This window comes from Mrakia frigida (assembly GCF_051309035.1).
Source record: "Mrakia frigida strain ATCC 22029 unplaced genomic scaffold BDY24scaffold_21, whole genome shotgun sequence".
Lineage (NCBI taxonomy): Eukaryota > Fungi > Basidiomycota > Tremellomycetes > Cystofilobasidiales > Mrakiaceae > Mrakia > Mrakia frigida.
In genome coordinates, this window is record NW_027481260.1 from 158,065 (window position 1) to 173,114 (window position 15,050).

General features: G+C 54.3%; 5 protein-coding genes across 5 annotated transcripts; all 5 read left to right on the plus strand.

Annotated features, from left to right (window-relative positions):
• The first annotated feature begins 106 nt into the window (after nucleotides 1-106).
• Nucleotides 107-1,440, plus strand: BDY24DRAFT_393449 (uncharacterized protein). The gene is made up of 4 exons (XM_076641052.1): nucleotides 107-530; nucleotides 619-792; nucleotides 864-1,079; nucleotides 1,172-1,440. The coding sequence occupies exons 1-4, from the start codon at nucleotides 203-205 to the stop codon at nucleotides 1,291-1,293; spliced, it is 840 nt and encodes a 279-aa protein (XP_076495327.1). The 5' UTR covers nucleotides 107-202; the 3' UTR covers nucleotides 1,294-1,440.
• A 415-nt stretch (nucleotides 1,441-1,855) lies between these two features.
• BDY24DRAFT_407319 (M18 family aminopeptidase) lies at nucleotides 1,856-4,023 on the plus strand (the record flags this gene model as incomplete). Its single annotated transcript, XM_076642750.1, has 9 exons — nucleotides 1,856-1,969; nucleotides 2,039-2,246; nucleotides 2,446-2,507; nucleotides 2,587-2,981; nucleotides 3,069-3,089; nucleotides 3,163-3,512; nucleotides 3,579-3,627; nucleotides 3,701-3,865; nucleotides 3,957-4,023. The coding sequence occupies 9 exons, from the start codon at nucleotides 1,856-1,858 to the stop codon at nucleotides 4,021-4,023; spliced, it is 1,431 nt and encodes a 476-aa protein (XP_076495328.1).
• Nucleotides 4,024-4,322: 299 nt separating this feature from the next.
• Nucleotides 4,323-10,037, plus strand: BDY24DRAFT_416350 (uncharacterized protein; the record flags this gene model as incomplete). Its single annotated transcript, XM_076643573.1, has 20 exons — nucleotides 4,323-4,388; nucleotides 4,516-4,962; nucleotides 5,059-5,093; nucleotides 6,779-6,807; nucleotides 6,920-6,985; nucleotides 7,050-7,133; nucleotides 7,199-7,338; nucleotides 7,406-7,515; nucleotides 7,586-7,682; nucleotides 7,777-7,782; nucleotides 7,854-7,913; nucleotides 7,981-8,009; nucleotides 8,074-8,280; nucleotides 8,373-8,427; nucleotides 8,544-8,630; nucleotides 8,714-8,734; nucleotides 8,871-8,881; nucleotides 8,948-8,974; nucleotides 9,055-9,685; nucleotides 9,783-10,037. The coding sequence occupies 20 exons, from the start codon at nucleotides 4,323-4,325 to the stop codon at nucleotides 10,035-10,037; spliced, it is 2,463 nt and encodes an 820-aa protein (XP_076495329.1).
• A 643-nt stretch (nucleotides 10,038-10,680) lies between these two features.
• Nucleotides 10,681-13,330, plus strand: RIO2 (protein kinase RIO2). Its single transcript, XM_076644687.1, has 7 exons — nucleotides 10,681-10,895; nucleotides 10,969-11,110; nucleotides 11,245-11,413; nucleotides 11,498-11,618; nucleotides 11,700-11,983; nucleotides 12,116-12,990; nucleotides 13,141-13,330. The coding sequence occupies exons 1-7, from the start codon at nucleotides 10,833-10,835 to the stop codon at nucleotides 13,212-13,214; spliced, it is 1,728 nt and encodes a 575-aa protein (XP_076495330.1). The 5' UTR covers nucleotides 10,681-10,832; the 3' UTR covers nucleotides 13,215-13,330.
• Nucleotides 13,331-13,904: 574 nt separating this feature from the next.
• Nucleotides 13,905-14,929, plus strand: BDY24DRAFT_393465 (uncharacterized protein). The gene has a single exon (XM_076641053.1). The coding sequence runs from the start codon at nucleotides 14,105-14,107 to the stop codon at nucleotides 14,561-14,563; it is 459 nt and encodes a 152-aa protein (XP_076495331.1). The 5' UTR covers nucleotides 13,905-14,104; the 3' UTR covers nucleotides 14,564-14,929.
• Nucleotides 14,930-15,050: the final 121 nt, after the last annotated feature.

Below are 15,050 nucleotides of genomic sequence, written 5' to 3' on the forward strand. Positions count from 1 at the left end.
CCCCTTTTCGAAACTTTCAGCTGGAAGGAAAAAATCTTTCATGACGAGCAGCGATCGCCCCCCCCTGACGTACTCAGCCCGCATTCAGCCCACGAAAGAACCCCCATCTCCCTTCCCACCCTTCCTCTTCTTCTCCTTCTCCAACCACATCCTTCTATCTTCTCGTCTCACCCAACCTCCAACCCAAAACAACGCCATCACCATGTCTTCTGATTCCTACCCTGCCAACCTCGGTCGACCTCTCAACGCCAACGACTCGACGTCCATCCCTACCTTCTCCTCCACCAACAACGCTCAAGGAGCTCTCTCAGCGGAGGGAGCGCCTGGAGATTACGTCCCCAACCCCTTCGGATCCTCTGCTTCTCACTCTCAGGGAGGTCCTGGAGCTGGAGCGGCTGGAGTGATTGGAGGAACCGGAGGAGAGGGAAGGGACACGACTTACGAGACCACCAACCCCAAGAGCGGCTACCAGGCTTTGGGAGCTGGAGAGACTGAGCCTCACTCTATTCGAGGATCTGGAGGAGCAGCTCGTGAGTTCCTCTTCCATGCCCATATTCTTTCTCCTTTAGAAGCGAGACGAGAAGCTGACCTCGCTCTTTCCTTTCTTCGTCGTCTCAGACTCTTCTCACGCCGGCCACAACTCGACCGGTTTCAACTCTACCACCTTCCCCTCCGAGTCCGATACCCTCACCTCTGGAGAGGCTGGACAGTTTGGAACTGAAAACTCCGCTCGAAGAAACGAGGATCTCCTTCAACAGACCGAGCATCACCATTCGAACGGAAACGATGGAAGTGAGTTCGACGCGTCTCTTCTCTCCTCTCATTTTCCTGCTGACCTCAGCTGCGTTTTTTTCGTCTCGTAGTCACCCCCAAGGGATTCGTCTCCTCCGAGGCTAACTCTGGAAGGGCTTCTACTGCCACTCACCCTCACGGATCTTCTGGACTCGCTGCTGGAGGAGCTGCTCTCGCTGGAGCTGGAGTAGGAGGAGCTGCCATCGGATCTCACTCCAACACCTCCAACAACACTTCTGGAGGACCTGAGGATCTCACCATCGGTGGATTCAACCCCAAGACTTCAGGTTCGTCATTTTCCCACTCCCTCTTGCCGTCGCGTCTCAAACTCGGAACTGACGCGTCTCTTCCTTCTACCGCTGGCCCTTTCCTTTCACAGCCAGCGAGTTGGACGCCTCGGTTCCCAGTGGAAAGGACGTCGAGCACATGTCTACCGACGGCCCTCACGGTCTCGTTTGGAAGGAGAGCGAGGGCAAGTACGTTCACCGACGTGATCTCTAAGGTCGTCGTTCGTTCCGGTTTGCACTTTGTTTCGTTAGTTCTCGTTTGAACGGAGGACGAAGATAGTTTATTCGCAATGTAGTGTTGTTTTCTCTGTGTCTCGTAGTTGGCTTTATTTAACTTTGAAGAGGCGGTGGACGACGAAAAGGGCTGGAGGCGAGAAAGGGGGCAAGTCTCGTCCCTCCAACCTCTGACCGAAAAGAAAAAAGGACGAGATCTGAGTCGGTGTTCTGATTTGCAGAGGTACGCAACGAAAAAAAGGAGAAGATGCTAGTGGTTACGGAAAGGGAGGGAGGAAAGGAGCGAGCTCAACGACGTCGACGAGATCGAGCTGGTCTTCTCCAGCTCTTCGACTGGTCAGAAGTCTGAATTTTTTCGAGTCGACGAGATTCAGAAGTGGCCTCTCATTTGAACTCTGGTCCTCGAAGCTTTTCTTCCACACAGTAGCGTCGCTCACCTCCGAAACGCTGCAGTCAACTGAAGCTCAGCCCACACGACGCCCTCTTCCCTCTCTCCCAACGCCCATCTTCCCTTTCCCCCTCCTCTTCGAATGCAACTCAAGATGGCTTCCACCACCTCTAAAGCAGCTCAAGGATTCCTCGATTTTGTCAACGCTTCTCCTACTCCCTTCCACGCCGTCGCAAACGCTGCCAAACGACTCGAGGACGTTGGATTCGTTCGTCCTCCCTCTCCTCCCTTCCCTCCGTCGTTCCCTTCAACTGACTCCCAGCCCTCTCGCCGCCAGACCAAAATCTCAGAGTCAGATTCATGGGGACCTCTCCTCCAAGTCGGCAAGGGCTACTACTTTACTCGCAATCAGTCTGCCCTTTGTGCCTTCGTGCTTCCAAAGGGATTCAAGTCGGGAGATGGGATTGGTTTGGTCGGAACGCACGTCGACTCGTGCTGCCTCAAGGTGAGACCTGTCAGCAAGAAGATCAAAGGAGATTTCTTGCGTGAGTGCATCTTCCTTCTGTCTGTGGTCTTGGGAGCCTTGGGAGGTCTCTGGGAGGGGAGCGACGGAGAGGGGAGGAAGGAGCGAGAAGCTGACCTTCGTTCCTTGGGGTTTCGTCTTGCAGAGGTTGCTTGTGGTGAGTGGAACTCTTCTCAGCAGTTTCTATAGCTTGTACTGATCATTCAATTTCTACTCCACAGAGACCTACGGAGGTGGAATCTGGAGGACGTGGTTCGATCGAGATCTTTCTCTCGCAGGAAGGGTGAGCTCGAGCTTCCCCTTCCCTCCCTCTTCCCTCCTTCCCTTCTCATCGCCCTCCCTCCTCCTTCTCCTCCCCACAGGTCATCGTTCAAACCTCTCCCGACAAGTTCGTCTCCAAGCTCATCAAAATCGACCGACCTCTCCTCCGAATCCCCTCCCTCGCCATCCACCTCGACCCGGCAAGAGAGTCGTTCACTTTCAATAAGGAGACCCATCTCTACCCCGTCCTCGGACTCGTCTCAGCCCAACTGAACGCTCCTTCGCCAGCCTCGGATGCGGAGGGAGAGATCAAGAAAGGTGGATCTGCGGTCGGGAAGCCTGAGATGGCGCCGAAGCACCATGCGGGAATGATGGATCTTTTGGCGAGCGAGCTTGGAGTTGATGTCGAGGATATCTACGACTTTGAGTTGTCGCTTTACGATGTTCAGCCTGCTGTTGTTGGAGGGTTGAACAACGAGCTCTTGTTCGCTCCTCGGTGAGTCTAGTTTTGCCGTTCTCAGTCAGAGTCGACGAGCCGGAAAGGAGACGCGTCTGACCTCTTTGTTCCCTCCCTTACCCGTAGAATGGACAACCTCATGTCTTCGTGAGTCAAGGTTTGTACTTTCCTTCTTTTTCCATTCTCTGACCCTCCCCCTCGAACCTCTCCTTCGCCTCAGCTACGCTGCCGTCGAGGCCCTCGCCCAATCCTACACCTCCCTCTCCGATACCCAAACCACCGCCTCAGCAATTCTCCTCTTCGATCACGAGGAAGTCGGTTCGGTTTCCCACCACGGAGCCGAGAGCTCCATGTTCCCTCACCTCGTCCAACGTCTCACTTCAGCTGGAATCGCTCTCTCGGCGACGGAGACGAAGGAGAGGTCGCTCGAGGTTGCATTGGCGAAAAGTTTCCTAATCTCTGCGGATATGGGTCACGGTGTTCATCCCAACTACACCGAGAAACACCACGAGCTCCTCGCCCCTACGCTCGGAGAGGGAGTTGTTCTCAAGACGAACGCTGGTCAGAAATGTGAGGCAACTTTGATCCACTCGTTCGACGCGTCTCTCGTGCTGACTTTCCTTTCCTCCCTTTCAGACACGAGTAACGCTCCCACTACCTTCCTCATTCGACGAGTCGCCAAACTGTAAGCGCATTCCTGATCGCCCAAGAGAGACCACCTCCTCTCGCTAATTTCTACCCCTTATTATCGCCCTCAGCGCTGGTGTTCCCCTTCAAGAGTTCGAGGTGCGAAACGACTCCGCGTGCGGTTCCACCATCGGACCCCATCTCTCCGTGAACGTTCGAACGGTCGACGTTGGGCTCGCTCAGCTCTCGATGCACTCTATCAGAGAGACGGCGGGAGTCAAGGATGTGCCTTACTAGTAAGTTCATCGTTCCTCGTCGTCGTCCGTGCAGCGGAAGAGAGGAACGACGACGAGCTGACTTCTCCTTCTCTCCTCGTCGCGTCCTCAGCGTCTCCTTCATGCAGACGTTCTTCGAGCAGTACGGGACGCTGGATCAGGAGTTGACCGTCGACTAGATCGATGAGATGCTTCTACTCGAGCCGATTTTGACGAGAGTCTTCCATCTTTGTAGAGGAAGCGACGACGAAACGCGTGGTTCTCTTGTCTTCCTCGATTCACTCGACCCGATCTTTCTCTCCCTTCCTCATTCTCCTCGCTCTCCTCCCCCTTTCTTATCTCGAACCATCTTTTTGCTCCTTCTTCGTTGATCGAGCATTTTTCCCTCGACAAAGGACGGATCGGATCAACGGCTTCGGGAGCCCCTTTCTCTCCTCCATCGCCTCTCCCTCTCTTTCCCTTCCTCCTCCAAACCACGATGAGCTCCAACCAACACTCTTTCGATCCTGAGCTCATAGCTCCTGTTACCAAGCAGGAGAGACAGGTTCGTCCACTATCCCTCTGAGGATGCTGAAACGAACGAGAGGAGGCTTCGCAAACTCGAGCTGACTCTCCTCCTCCCTTCCTTCTTCTTCTTCTTCTCTAATCTCCTTCCTCTCGCCCCAATCCAGGAAGGCTACGCTATCGACGTTCTCGAACCCCCTCCATCCACTCAACAACCAACCCAAACCTCCTCCTCCTCACGAGAACGACTCGCCCAAGCTCAACCCAACGGCTCCGACAACCAGCAACCTCCTTCGACCAACGTCGACCGAGAGAAGGCATCTCCTCCCGACCTCCCTCAACATCGTCTAGTCTGGTACCGAAAGACTCGAAACAAGATCTGGCTTGGAATCGCTGCGTTCGTCATCGTCGCTGCCATCGTCGGAGGAGTCGTTGGGGGAGTTGTGGGAGGGAACAGCGGAGACGACGATTCGAATCAGACGAGCACTACTGCCGCCAGTACCTCCACTCAGGACCCAGGAGTTCAAGGACCTGCTTCCACGACCAACGGAGGTGGAACGGCTACGACTATCGATCCTGGTGGGAGGAATCCGACGGCGACGCCGGCTCCTTCGGTGAGCTTCCTTTCTGCTTCGTTTTGTCTGAGAGTGAAAGAGTGGAAGAAGAAGAAGAGTGCTGAATCCGTTGCTGGCTTGTTTTGGGCGAAACAGGTCGCAGCTATAAATCCCGGAGGAAGAAGGAGGTCGTGAGGAGGGAGCGGGAGGTCGACGCGTCGGTTCGAGTTCGAGGACGATTGGAGGAAGGCAGGGAGCTAGCCCTCCTTGAGGGGATTTAGGATCTCTACTTGGCGTCTGTCCGTAGTCTACGATCGATGGGTAATGTCATCTGTGCTGTAAGACAGAGCGAGACGCGACACGAAGTCAACCCCGCTCGCGTCGACGCCGTCGCCTTCGTTTGATGGGAAGAGGAAGATTGGACTGGACAAGTGTGAATCCCTGGAATGAGACATAGAATATCTATGAGCCAGATGGATGAAAGAGATACCATGTTGAGAAGGAAGGGAGGGGAAGGAGGTGCCGTCGAGGTCGAGTCGACGCTCCCGTTTCTCTTCCTCGCTCAGCCCTCCCAGATCTCAATTTGAGGGAAAATGGTTCTGGGGAAAGAGTTCGGGTCAAACTTTGACTTTAAAACTGCCATCAGGACTCTGAAAAGTTGTTTTCGGAGGCAGATTCTCGCCAGCTTTCCTTCGAGGGAAGGAGCTCTCGAGGTGACCTCCAACTTCGACCTTGACGACTTCCCTTCGCCTCCTGCTTTCTTTCCTCGACTCCTTCGCCTCCTGGACGGACTTCTCCTCGGAATGGGAGCTCGACGTGCCGAGGACCATCGTTTGAAGCTCTCCTATATGCTCCTTGAGGAACGAGGGACCGTCGAGCTTCCAGAGGAGCTGAGCTCGAGAAGGGAATCGACTCCTCCTGCCTCATCTTCCCTCATCTCCCTAAAACGAGTCGAATACATGAGTCAACCTCTCTGGCCTTTCCTACTATACCTGCTTGTTCTCTCTCGGGCTTTACGGGACGAGAAGCAACCCTCATCAGGCTGCTCTTTCGATCGGTCTTCTCCAGCTTGATCTCGAGCTCACCTTTCCTTCCTTCCCTTCGCTGACCCTTCCACCTCGCCTTCTCGTACCCTTCAGGCCACTCACTCTCAAGTTCAGACCTCTCTCACTTCTCACCCCTACCTTGATTGGCTTTTAGCTCACGAGAAGCTTTGCAGCGACTCTTTTGACCTCCCTTCGTTTCCTCCTCCGACGTTGAGCCCATCTCGATTCCTCGTCGCCGTCCTCTCTCCCTCGCTGCTGACCTGCGAGTCGAGCTCACCCCGAGACTTCGCAAACATACACACCCAATTGGAAGCGCTCGATCTGGAAACATGTCGTAGAAATCCTTGGTGAGCTCTCTCTCTCTTCCTTTGCTTGAAACCTTCTCCTCCTTCGAGTCAAACATCCGCTCATGATCTCGCCATCTTCGTCCTGCTTCCATTCCCAGCTCACAAACAACACGAAACAGCCTCGCGCCTAGGGCTTATCAGTAGTCTGCGTAAGTTGCAAATCTTCCTTCCCGTCGATCATGTAGGAAACTTGCGATCTTTCTCTTCCGAACAACCCGACGAGACGCCTCTTCCTTCCCTTCGTCTTAACAAACCCTCTTCCCAAAGCGTTCATCTCACTCAACTCTTCCTTTCCTTTCTCATCGACAGATGAGAAGAGAGCATATCGAACTTTTTGGTATCTACTTCGGTGAGTTCGATCCACTTCGTCGTGGAGAAGAGGCGAGATGAAGGAAGAGGAAAGTCGGACGCGTCGTTCGCTTTACTGACTCTCTCCTTCCTTCTTCGCTTCCCGTTGTCTCTCGCTTCTGCTCTCAACTCCAGAGTTCGAGAGTTGAAGGCCAAGTGCTTCGGTTCGTTTCACACCTCTCATCTCCTCCTCTCTTTCACAATCTCGCCTTCCCTCGCCACTCCCTTTCCTCCCCCAAACCATCATGATCTTGACCTTCCTCTTCTTTACTCTAGCTTCCAACCTCTTCACCACTCCCTCCCTGGCTCAAGTCTTCCTTGCTCCATATGCTCCTCCAGTCGGTGAGTTTCGAAGACTTCAAGGCAAGATCCGAGGCGTCTCGACTGACCCCTTCCCGTTTCTCAGGTTCACCTTACTTCCATCTGGTCTTCGGTATCACCAACGCTTTCACAGAGTACCCGATTTCCACCTACACAGACTTCGCAGGGTGTGAGTATTGTATATCTCTGTAGAAACCTTTCAGGGCTGACGCCCATTTTTCTTTCTTTCGCCAGGCGCGAGCCAGCCTGCTTGCGGCCAGTACATGGCATTCTCAGACGTAGCTACGCCTCGCGGAGCTTCTTGTGGGTGCTATCCTGGAACCAGTACACTTCTCGCTACGATCGAGCCACCGGATGCAGCTGGGTCGAGAAGCGTGAGTCGCTCCTCCCGCTTCCCCCTTTTCTTTGGTCGCTCATTCTGACAGTCGTCGTATCCTGTAGCTCTACACTGTTTACAGAAATCTCACCGGCTACAGCTTTGGGTTCGACTCTTGTGGAACTCTACCGAGTCTTACGCCGACAACCCAAGGGTTCTATACATCTGGCGCGCGGTTGGTTCAGTTCCCTTCTCTCAATTCTCTCCAGCACGTCGTTGCTGACTCCGATCTGCGATTATCACAGATGCTCTTTTCTAGTTTGTAATCGTGGGCGGGTCAATGCCGACGACATCTTGGTTCGTTACGCCTACAGCGCATTCTCTTACGCGACGAATGCCTGCGTGAGTTCCTTGTTTATTTATCTTTCTTATCGAGCCTCAGTGACGAAGTAAAGCGAGCTGAGCTGAGATGTGTTATCTTCCTTTCGCCTGCTAGTACTGCGTCAGTCACTCTTGGCTTCCAAAGCTCAAGAAGGTCGCTCTCTTGACGTTTCCTTCTCTCTTTCCCTTCAGTTCAACGACTACTCCGACGTCGTTCCTGGACCCTGTAGAAATGATGGAACGGACGCTCAGGTTCGTCGTCTTTCAGATTCTCGTAGATCTCAGCGGTCTTACCCTTTCGATCCTTTCTTGCCCACAGATCTATCGGCAGACTTTCTTGACGATAGAGTGAGTTCTTTCGTGCGCTCTCTTTCCGCCGCAGAAATCTAATCAAGGCTTCTGATCTTCACAGTCCCATTCCCATCCCCGTTCCCGTTCAACCGAACATAACGTTCCCTACTGGTCCCACCGGCCCCAGCTCAGTCTATCCCCCGCCGTCGTCCATCCACGATGGATTTCCCATGACGTCCTCCTCGTCCTCCTCGTCCTCCTCGTCCTCGTCTTCGTCCTCGTCCTCTTCCTCCTCCTCATCAAATTTCATCATCACCTCAACTTCTTCGTGAGTTCCCTTCGTCTCGTCGACCTCCTCTTTCTCGTCGCGTCTTCGGTTTCGTCTCGTCGCATCACTGACGGATCTCGATCTTCCCACAGGGCGTTCCCCATCTCGACCACCACTATTATCAGCACTACCTCGGAATCCTCCTCGGTCCCTCCCATCACGAGCTCGAGTTCGAGTTCGAGTTCGAGCAGCCAAAGCCAGTCTACCACATTGATGACTTCGGTCAGCACCTCATCGGTCTCCTCCTCGATTTATTTGAGCAGCTCGAGCTCCATCTCGCCAACGTCAACGTCAGCATCCTCTGCTTTCGTCACATCGTCTTTACCTACTTCGATCGAGATCACCAGCTCGTGAGTTACAAGGAGGGAGGGAAGTCTCGACGCGTCAAAGTCTCACAGCTGATTCCTCCTCCTCTCCCCCTTGTAACCTCAAGATCGGCCATTTCCTCCGAGTCGTCAGTCAGGTTCCTTCGTTTCTTCCTCTTCTCACTTCACCTAATTCAGTTTATCTCTTCTCCCAGGATCAGCTCAATCGCAACAATCTCATCAACGGAATCAACCTCGTTCGTTTCGAGCTCTCTTTCCCTCGAGACTTCTTCCTCGTGGGTTCACTTTTTCCTCCCATCTCTCCATTCAAGATTGGGTCTGACTCTACCTTTGGTTCTCAGGGTACCCACGAGCGTCATCACTTCTTCGTGAGCAACTCATTCCTCCTCATTTTGACGTCTCGGAGCTGACCAGATCTCTCATCGCTTCCTTCTTCTTCGAGCTACAGCGAAGTCCCTCCCACGCTCACGCCCTCAACGTCTACAGCAGAACCCTCGATCTCCCTCGTCACCTCCGTCTCTGAGGTCGTTTCGGAGGTGTCGATCACCAACTCGGACTCTCAGGTCGTCGCGTCAACTCAGACCTTCTCCACTCCCATCACCCTCACTTCTACCATCGACTCTCCCTCCGAAACCCCTACAGCATCGGCAGTACTCCTCACTTCCCTCCTGATCTCTACCAACTCGGAATCGGTCGTCTTTTCGTCCCTCGTCCTCACCTCGCTCCCCGCCTCACCCTCCCCGACCACCGACACCCCCTCTTCCGCCTCAGCCGAACCCAGCATCGTCGACGTCGCTGTTGCTGGTAACGTCGAAGCCTCTTCAAGCCTTTCGGGAGGTCAGAAGGCTGGCGTAGCTGTCGGATCGATCGTGGGAGGAGTCCTCGCAGTTACGTTGGGAGTTCTGATTGCGAAGGGGTTGATCTTAGGAGCTTTGACGGGGATAGGAATCGGAGCCGCTGCTGGAGCTGCTGCTGCTGCTGGTGCTGCCGGTGGAGCTGCCGGAGGAGGAGCCGCTGGAGGGTCTGCTGGAGGCGCGACGTCGGGAGCGAACGCGGCTACGCAGATGGGAACAGCTGCTGTACGTCTCTTCTCCTCCAATTTTTTAGTTTCTCGAAACCTCACCGGTCGTAAATCTGACCCATCGCTTTCCTCCTCTCTTCCTTTTCTCCCTCCAGACTGCAAACTCAGCGACCATGTCGGGAGCGACTTCAACCGCCAACGCCCCCGTCTACCAAGGAGTTCCCACCCAAGCCAGCGCCCCCGTCGGTGGAGGAGCAGCAGCCATTTCAGGATCCGAGGGTCATTGGGGAACGGCAGCTCTTCCTTTCCGACGACGACGATCAGCAAATGACGAGGAGAACCAAGCTGGGTCGCCCTTCTTGGATCGAGCTGAGGAGAGGGATCAACATGGACAGTTAGTTGATTACTAGTGGAGCTTGATAAAGTGAGTGATTTAATATGCTAAAGAGAGTGGAGGAGCAGAATAGAGGGCTGACTCGCTTTTCTCCTGACCAGCTCGACGCGTCGTTCGTTCTTTCGGTTTCATTTGGATTTCATTTGGGTTTGCTTCTGCAGAAGGTCTAGCTTCGTCGGGCTCGTCTGGTATCATTTGTACTTATAGCTCGGACTCTATTTTCGATCTCGATTCGATGCCATCTCAGCTTGAACTCTGGACGAGAAAGATCTTCTTCGAGTTGGGCACGGAACCGTTCGCTCCCCCCTGTGTTTCGCCAGCTCAGCTCGGCTCCCAGGTCTTGTTCTTCGTCTCAGGGTCTGTGGTCGAAGAGGAGACGCCATCCTGGGAGAAAAGAGGGACGGCTGGAGAAGGAAGGGGAGTCGACGTTGAGAGGAAGGACTACTGTTGAGCTCTCGAAAGAAAGCCGAGCCGGCGCTCACTCTCCCTCTTCTTTCCCACTCCCCAAAAATTCTCAACTATGTCAAGTCTCACTGGTACCAGTTTCTGAGGTCTCTATCTTCGAACCCTTGAGTCTTTTCCTCTCTTCCAAAACGGTGCAGTCCCCCTTCTGAAAAAAGCTCTGAAAGTTTCGAGCTCAAACCTCCCTCCCTTCCTCCCTCTCCTTCTCCTCCAACGTCCAGCACACTCGCTTCCTCCCTGTCTCTACTCTCTCTCACCCACTACTCTTTCACTCTCATCCACTCGCTCAAAGGATCTTCCCAGTCAAGGCCCTTTTCCAGCGAACCCTCTCCAACACTTTCAGCCCAGCATGAAGCTCGACGCTACCGACCTTCGGTACCTCACCGCCGATGAGTTCAGGATCCTTACCGCCGTGAGTTCACTCAGCTCAAGAAACACAGAGTGACCTCGGAGGCTAATCCGTCTACTTGGCTTGCTTGTTGTAGGCCGAGATGGGTAGCAAGAACCACGAAGTCGTGCCCGCTTCTTTGATTGCTCAGATTTCTGGAATTCGTTCAGGAGGAAGCAACAAGCTCATGGGTCAACTCGCAAAGAGGAACTTGATCGCTAGGGTTCAGAACGTAAAGTGTGAGCCCTTCTTCCGTATACCTTCGGTTTCGAGGTAGCCTGGTGGGAGGGAAGAGCGAGAGACGAAAGGGGTCGTTGCGTCGAGCTCACCTCTTCCTCCCTCCTTCCCATTCTTCTTCTCATTCTTCCTTCAGACGACGGGTACCGATTGACCTACGGAGGATACGACTACCTGGCTATCAAAGCCATGACCAAGAGGGATACCATCTATTCGGTCGGAAACCAGATTGGAGTAGGAAAGGAGTCGGATATCTACGTCGTCGCGGACAAGGAGGGAACCAACTTGTGTTTGAAGCTTCATCGGTCGGTAGAAGCTAGCTTTTTTTTCAAGTTGGAAGATAGCTTAAGCTGACACGGGGTTCCCCTGCTGCTTCGTTGGCGCTGTAGTCTCGGGAGGATCTCGTTCCGAGCCATCAAGGAGAAGCGAGACTACATGGGCAAGAGGAAGTCGGCGAGTTGGATGTACATGTCGAGGCTGGCTGCTCAGAAAGAGTGGGCTTTCATGAAGGTTAGTGTCGACTCTCTCTTCTACTGTACGGCTCCTGCTTCAGTCTCAAAGCTCACTTTCACCTTCCTCTTTGCCTCTCAGGTCCTCTACGCCAACGGCTTCCCCGTCCCAACACCCATCGATCAATCCCGTCACTGCATCCTCATGGAGCTCATCGACGCCTATCCTCTCCGACAAATCGACGAGCACGACGACCCCGGATCCCTCTACTCGAAGCTCATGGCTCTCCTCGTCCGTTTCGCTCGAGCAGGTCTCATTCACGGAGATTTCAACGAGTTCAACATCCTCATTCGACGAGAGGACGGAGAGCCCATCGTCATTGATTTCCCTCAGATGGTCAGCACGAGTCATAGGGAGGCTGAGTGGTGAGTCTGCGTTCTATTCGGTTTCAGAAGGACCGCGAGAGAGGCAGGAGAGAGAGAGCGAGAAAGAGCTCGACGCGTCAAGAGCCGAAGCTGACCTGTTCTTTCACTTTCGTTCCATTCCCTCTCTCGCAGGTACTTCAACCGAGACGTCGCCTGCATCCGAACCTTCTTCCGTCGTCGATTCAGATACGAGTCCAAGGTCTTCCCTCGATTCTCCAAATCCCTCTCGGACGACTCTGTGGAAGGGTTCCGACTCGACGTCGAGGTCGAGGCTTCTGGATTCGGAAAGGCTGAGGCCAAGGCTCTGGAGGACTACATGAACGGACTCAAGGCTTCTGGAGAGATGGATGAGGAGGAGGAGGAAGATTCGTCGGACGAGGAAGAGAGTGGAGAGGAGGAAGAGGAGGAGGAGGGTGTTGAGACGCGTGCGGAGGAGGTGGAGAGGTTGGCGAAGGAGGCGGCTGAGGAGAAGGATGCCGAGGCCTCTGCTGCTCCTGCGTTGATTCCTCGATCGGACGAGACGAAGGAGGAGGAGGTCGCACCTACGATCGCTTCGACGACGTCCAACACCATCACTTCCACCATCTCCAACCTTTCCTCGACCATCACCGAATCCCTCTCTTCCCTCACCCACACCCTCACCGATTCAATCTCCAATCTCACCGTCTCCACTCCTCCTCAAGCCACTACCACCGACTCCACTACCCCTGCCGAACCAACCCTCCTCCCACCCACCTCCCCCACAGGCTCCCAATCCTCCCTTCCTCCCTCCTCCCCACCAGCACCCCTTCGCCCCCTCCCAGCTTTCCACCTCCCTCCCTCCTCGCCTACGCACTCGATCTCACCCTCCCTCTTCTCAACCGCTACCACTTCTCGTTCGAAACGACCTACCGAGCAAGGGGACGTCAGGACCACCATCACGAGCGATTTGGCGAAGGAGAGGGCCAGGACCGAGGGGAAGCATCATGCCAGGGCTGGAGTTTCCAAGGCTGGAAAGGCTAAAGGAAGTGAGTATTGCTCGTGCTTGATCTTGTTCTTCGTCCTTCATTCGCTCCTTCGAACGAGACGCGTCTCGTCGACAATCTCGTAGAGTGCCTCTTCTTTTGACGAGTTTGACTGACCCTTTGCTTCGTTCTATTTCTTCTTCCTTTCTGCAGCCAAGAAGAGGAACGAGGGTTCCGCCAGGCTGATGAAGGCCGAGAGGACGGGAGGAGGAGGAGACGGGTGGTGATCTCTCTCGACGTAACGCGCTTTTGTGGTTCTTGTAGTGTGACTTTTGGGATCGACGATGGTCCCGTACGACTATCGGTACTATAACTTGTCATTTACTTAGCAAGAGAGGAAACGACTGGGCGGGAAGACGAGAGAAAGAGGAGAAAGGCAAGCAAGGAAGAGTCGAGTCGAGTGTCGCGATCTCTCTCAGCTTGTTTCCGGTCTCATTGGAGAGACAGGTTGTCACAGCAGTTCCGACTCTCTAGAAAGTGCTGTGACCTAGCAGAGACGGAGGCGGAGACGGAAACGGAGAAGGGAAGAGGTATTCGGAGGGGAAGAGAGAGAGGACGCGTCGAGTCAATTCGGCGGCCTTGGGCCATTCTTTCTCGTCACTCTTCCTCAAAGGCCCGCCCTGTAGAAGATCTTACCACATCACAGCTCAAAGCCATGCTTGTAGCACGTGGAAGAGATCTCGGTGCGCTACTCGATCTGAGCTTCGCCTGAGTAAGGCACAGAGGAGCAGGGGGAAGAGCTGACTGAGCGGGGAGGCGAACGAGAGTTCAGCCCTCCGTCTTCCATGAGGGTTTTTCTCTCGTTGTTTTGGAGCTACCTCGTTTCTTCTTGCTCGAGGGCAGAGCTAGAATGGCGAACTAAACGATCATCTATCTCAGACAGCAAGGAAAACTTTCACGGCCTCCAGAAGACGGCCCGAAAAAGTCGTCGCGGCCTCGTCTTCTCGTCGCCCGCCTCGGCGATGGCTTCGATTCGGAAGAAAAAAACGAGAGGCCGACTCGCCTTGATAAAATCCTGCTAGACTTCCTAAATCCCTCTTCTTCCCTTCAACCACAACATCATCAACCCCCAAAACCTCTCTTTTCCCTGCAAACCCCCAGCTCTCAAACGCAACAAATGCTTTTCCTCACTCGATCCACCTCTCCCTCCTCCGAGCTCAAGCTCACCTCCTCCTCCTCCTCCTCCTCCTCTTCTTTGTGCCGCTACTGCCCTTCGGTGACCCTCCCCTCCCTCTTCCACAAACACTCCCTCCCCCTCTCTCGATCCTCCTCCAACTCATCCTCCAAATCCAACTCGTCAAACTTTTCTTCCAACTCGTCGTCAACCTCGTCTTCCTCCTCGGCCGCCTCGACTCCCTCCTCCTCTCCCAAACTCCCTCTGATCGATCTCATCGTCCTCTCCGGAACTCCTCCTCTTCGACGAACCGCTCCGACCACCCTCAAGAGCATCGAATCGTCGTCGAGTCGACCTAGAATGCAGAGGAGGGATACTCCTGCCTACAGGAGTCCGAGGGAGGGAGGAGGCAAGACCGAGTTGAAGGTGGGAGGGTGGGTCGGGGTCGTCGAGGAGGCTTAGGGAGGAGTATTAGGGAGCAGGATTCCTTCTCGCTCTATCAGAGAGCAGAAGATCATCAACAACAACATCGTCGTCCAGGAATGGACTCGGGAATCTTCAATCCTCGTCGTCCCTCGTCGTTCGTCTCGCGTCGGAACATCCACGTCGTCGCCGGATCCGGCTCGTCTTCTCCTCGCTCGAAGAGTGTCTCAGGGCTCCACTACGGAGGAACTATACATACATCGCTTCGATTTAGCCTCCATTCTTATTTCTAGCTTGGGAGGTCGAGGGAGAAGCGACTCGACGCGTCTCGACTCCCTTTAGTTTGCTTCGGTTGCCACCCTTAATCAGGTTCTGTTTTCCTTCAGTTATCGATCAAGATGGCCGCTTTCAACTCAAGTCTTTGTAGTTTCATAGAAGGAGAGATAGACTATGAGAGACACCTGAGAAAGGGAGGAAAGGAGACAGAATCCGACGAGCTGCTCGACGCAGATTTCTCCCCTCCGGG

Excerpts from the sequence above, each read along its gene's own strand:
- BDY24DRAFT_393449 (XM_076641052.1), top strand. The coding sequence starts at position 203 with ATGTCTTCTGATTCCTACCCTGCCAACCTCGGTCGACCTCTCAACGCC. Across the intron at positions 531-618 it reads AGGATCTGGAGGAGCAGCTC|ACTCTTCTCACGCCGGCCAC; the intron begins GTGAGTTCCTCT and ends TCGTCGTCTCAG. Across the intron at positions 793-863 it reads TTCGAACGGAAACGATGGAA|TCACCCCCAAGGGATTCGTC; the intron begins GTGAGTTCGACG and ends TTCGTCTCGTAG.
- RIO2 (XM_076644687.1), top strand. The coding sequence starts at position 10,833 with ATGAAGCTCGACGCTACCGACCTTCGGTACCTCACCGCCGATGAGTTC. Across the intron at positions 11,111-11,244 it reads TAGGGTTCAGAACGTAAAGT|ACGACGGGTACCGATTGACC; the intron begins GTGAGCCCTTCT and ends TTCTTCCTTCAG. Across the intron at positions 11,414-11,497 it reads TTGTGTTTGAAGCTTCATCG|TCTCGGGAGGATCTCGTTCC; the intron begins GTCGGTAGAAGC and ends TTGGCGCTGTAG.
- BDY24DRAFT_393465 (XM_076641053.1), top strand. The coding sequence starts at position 14,105 with ATGCTTTTCCTCACTCGATCCACCTCTCCCTCCTCCGAGCTCAAGCTC.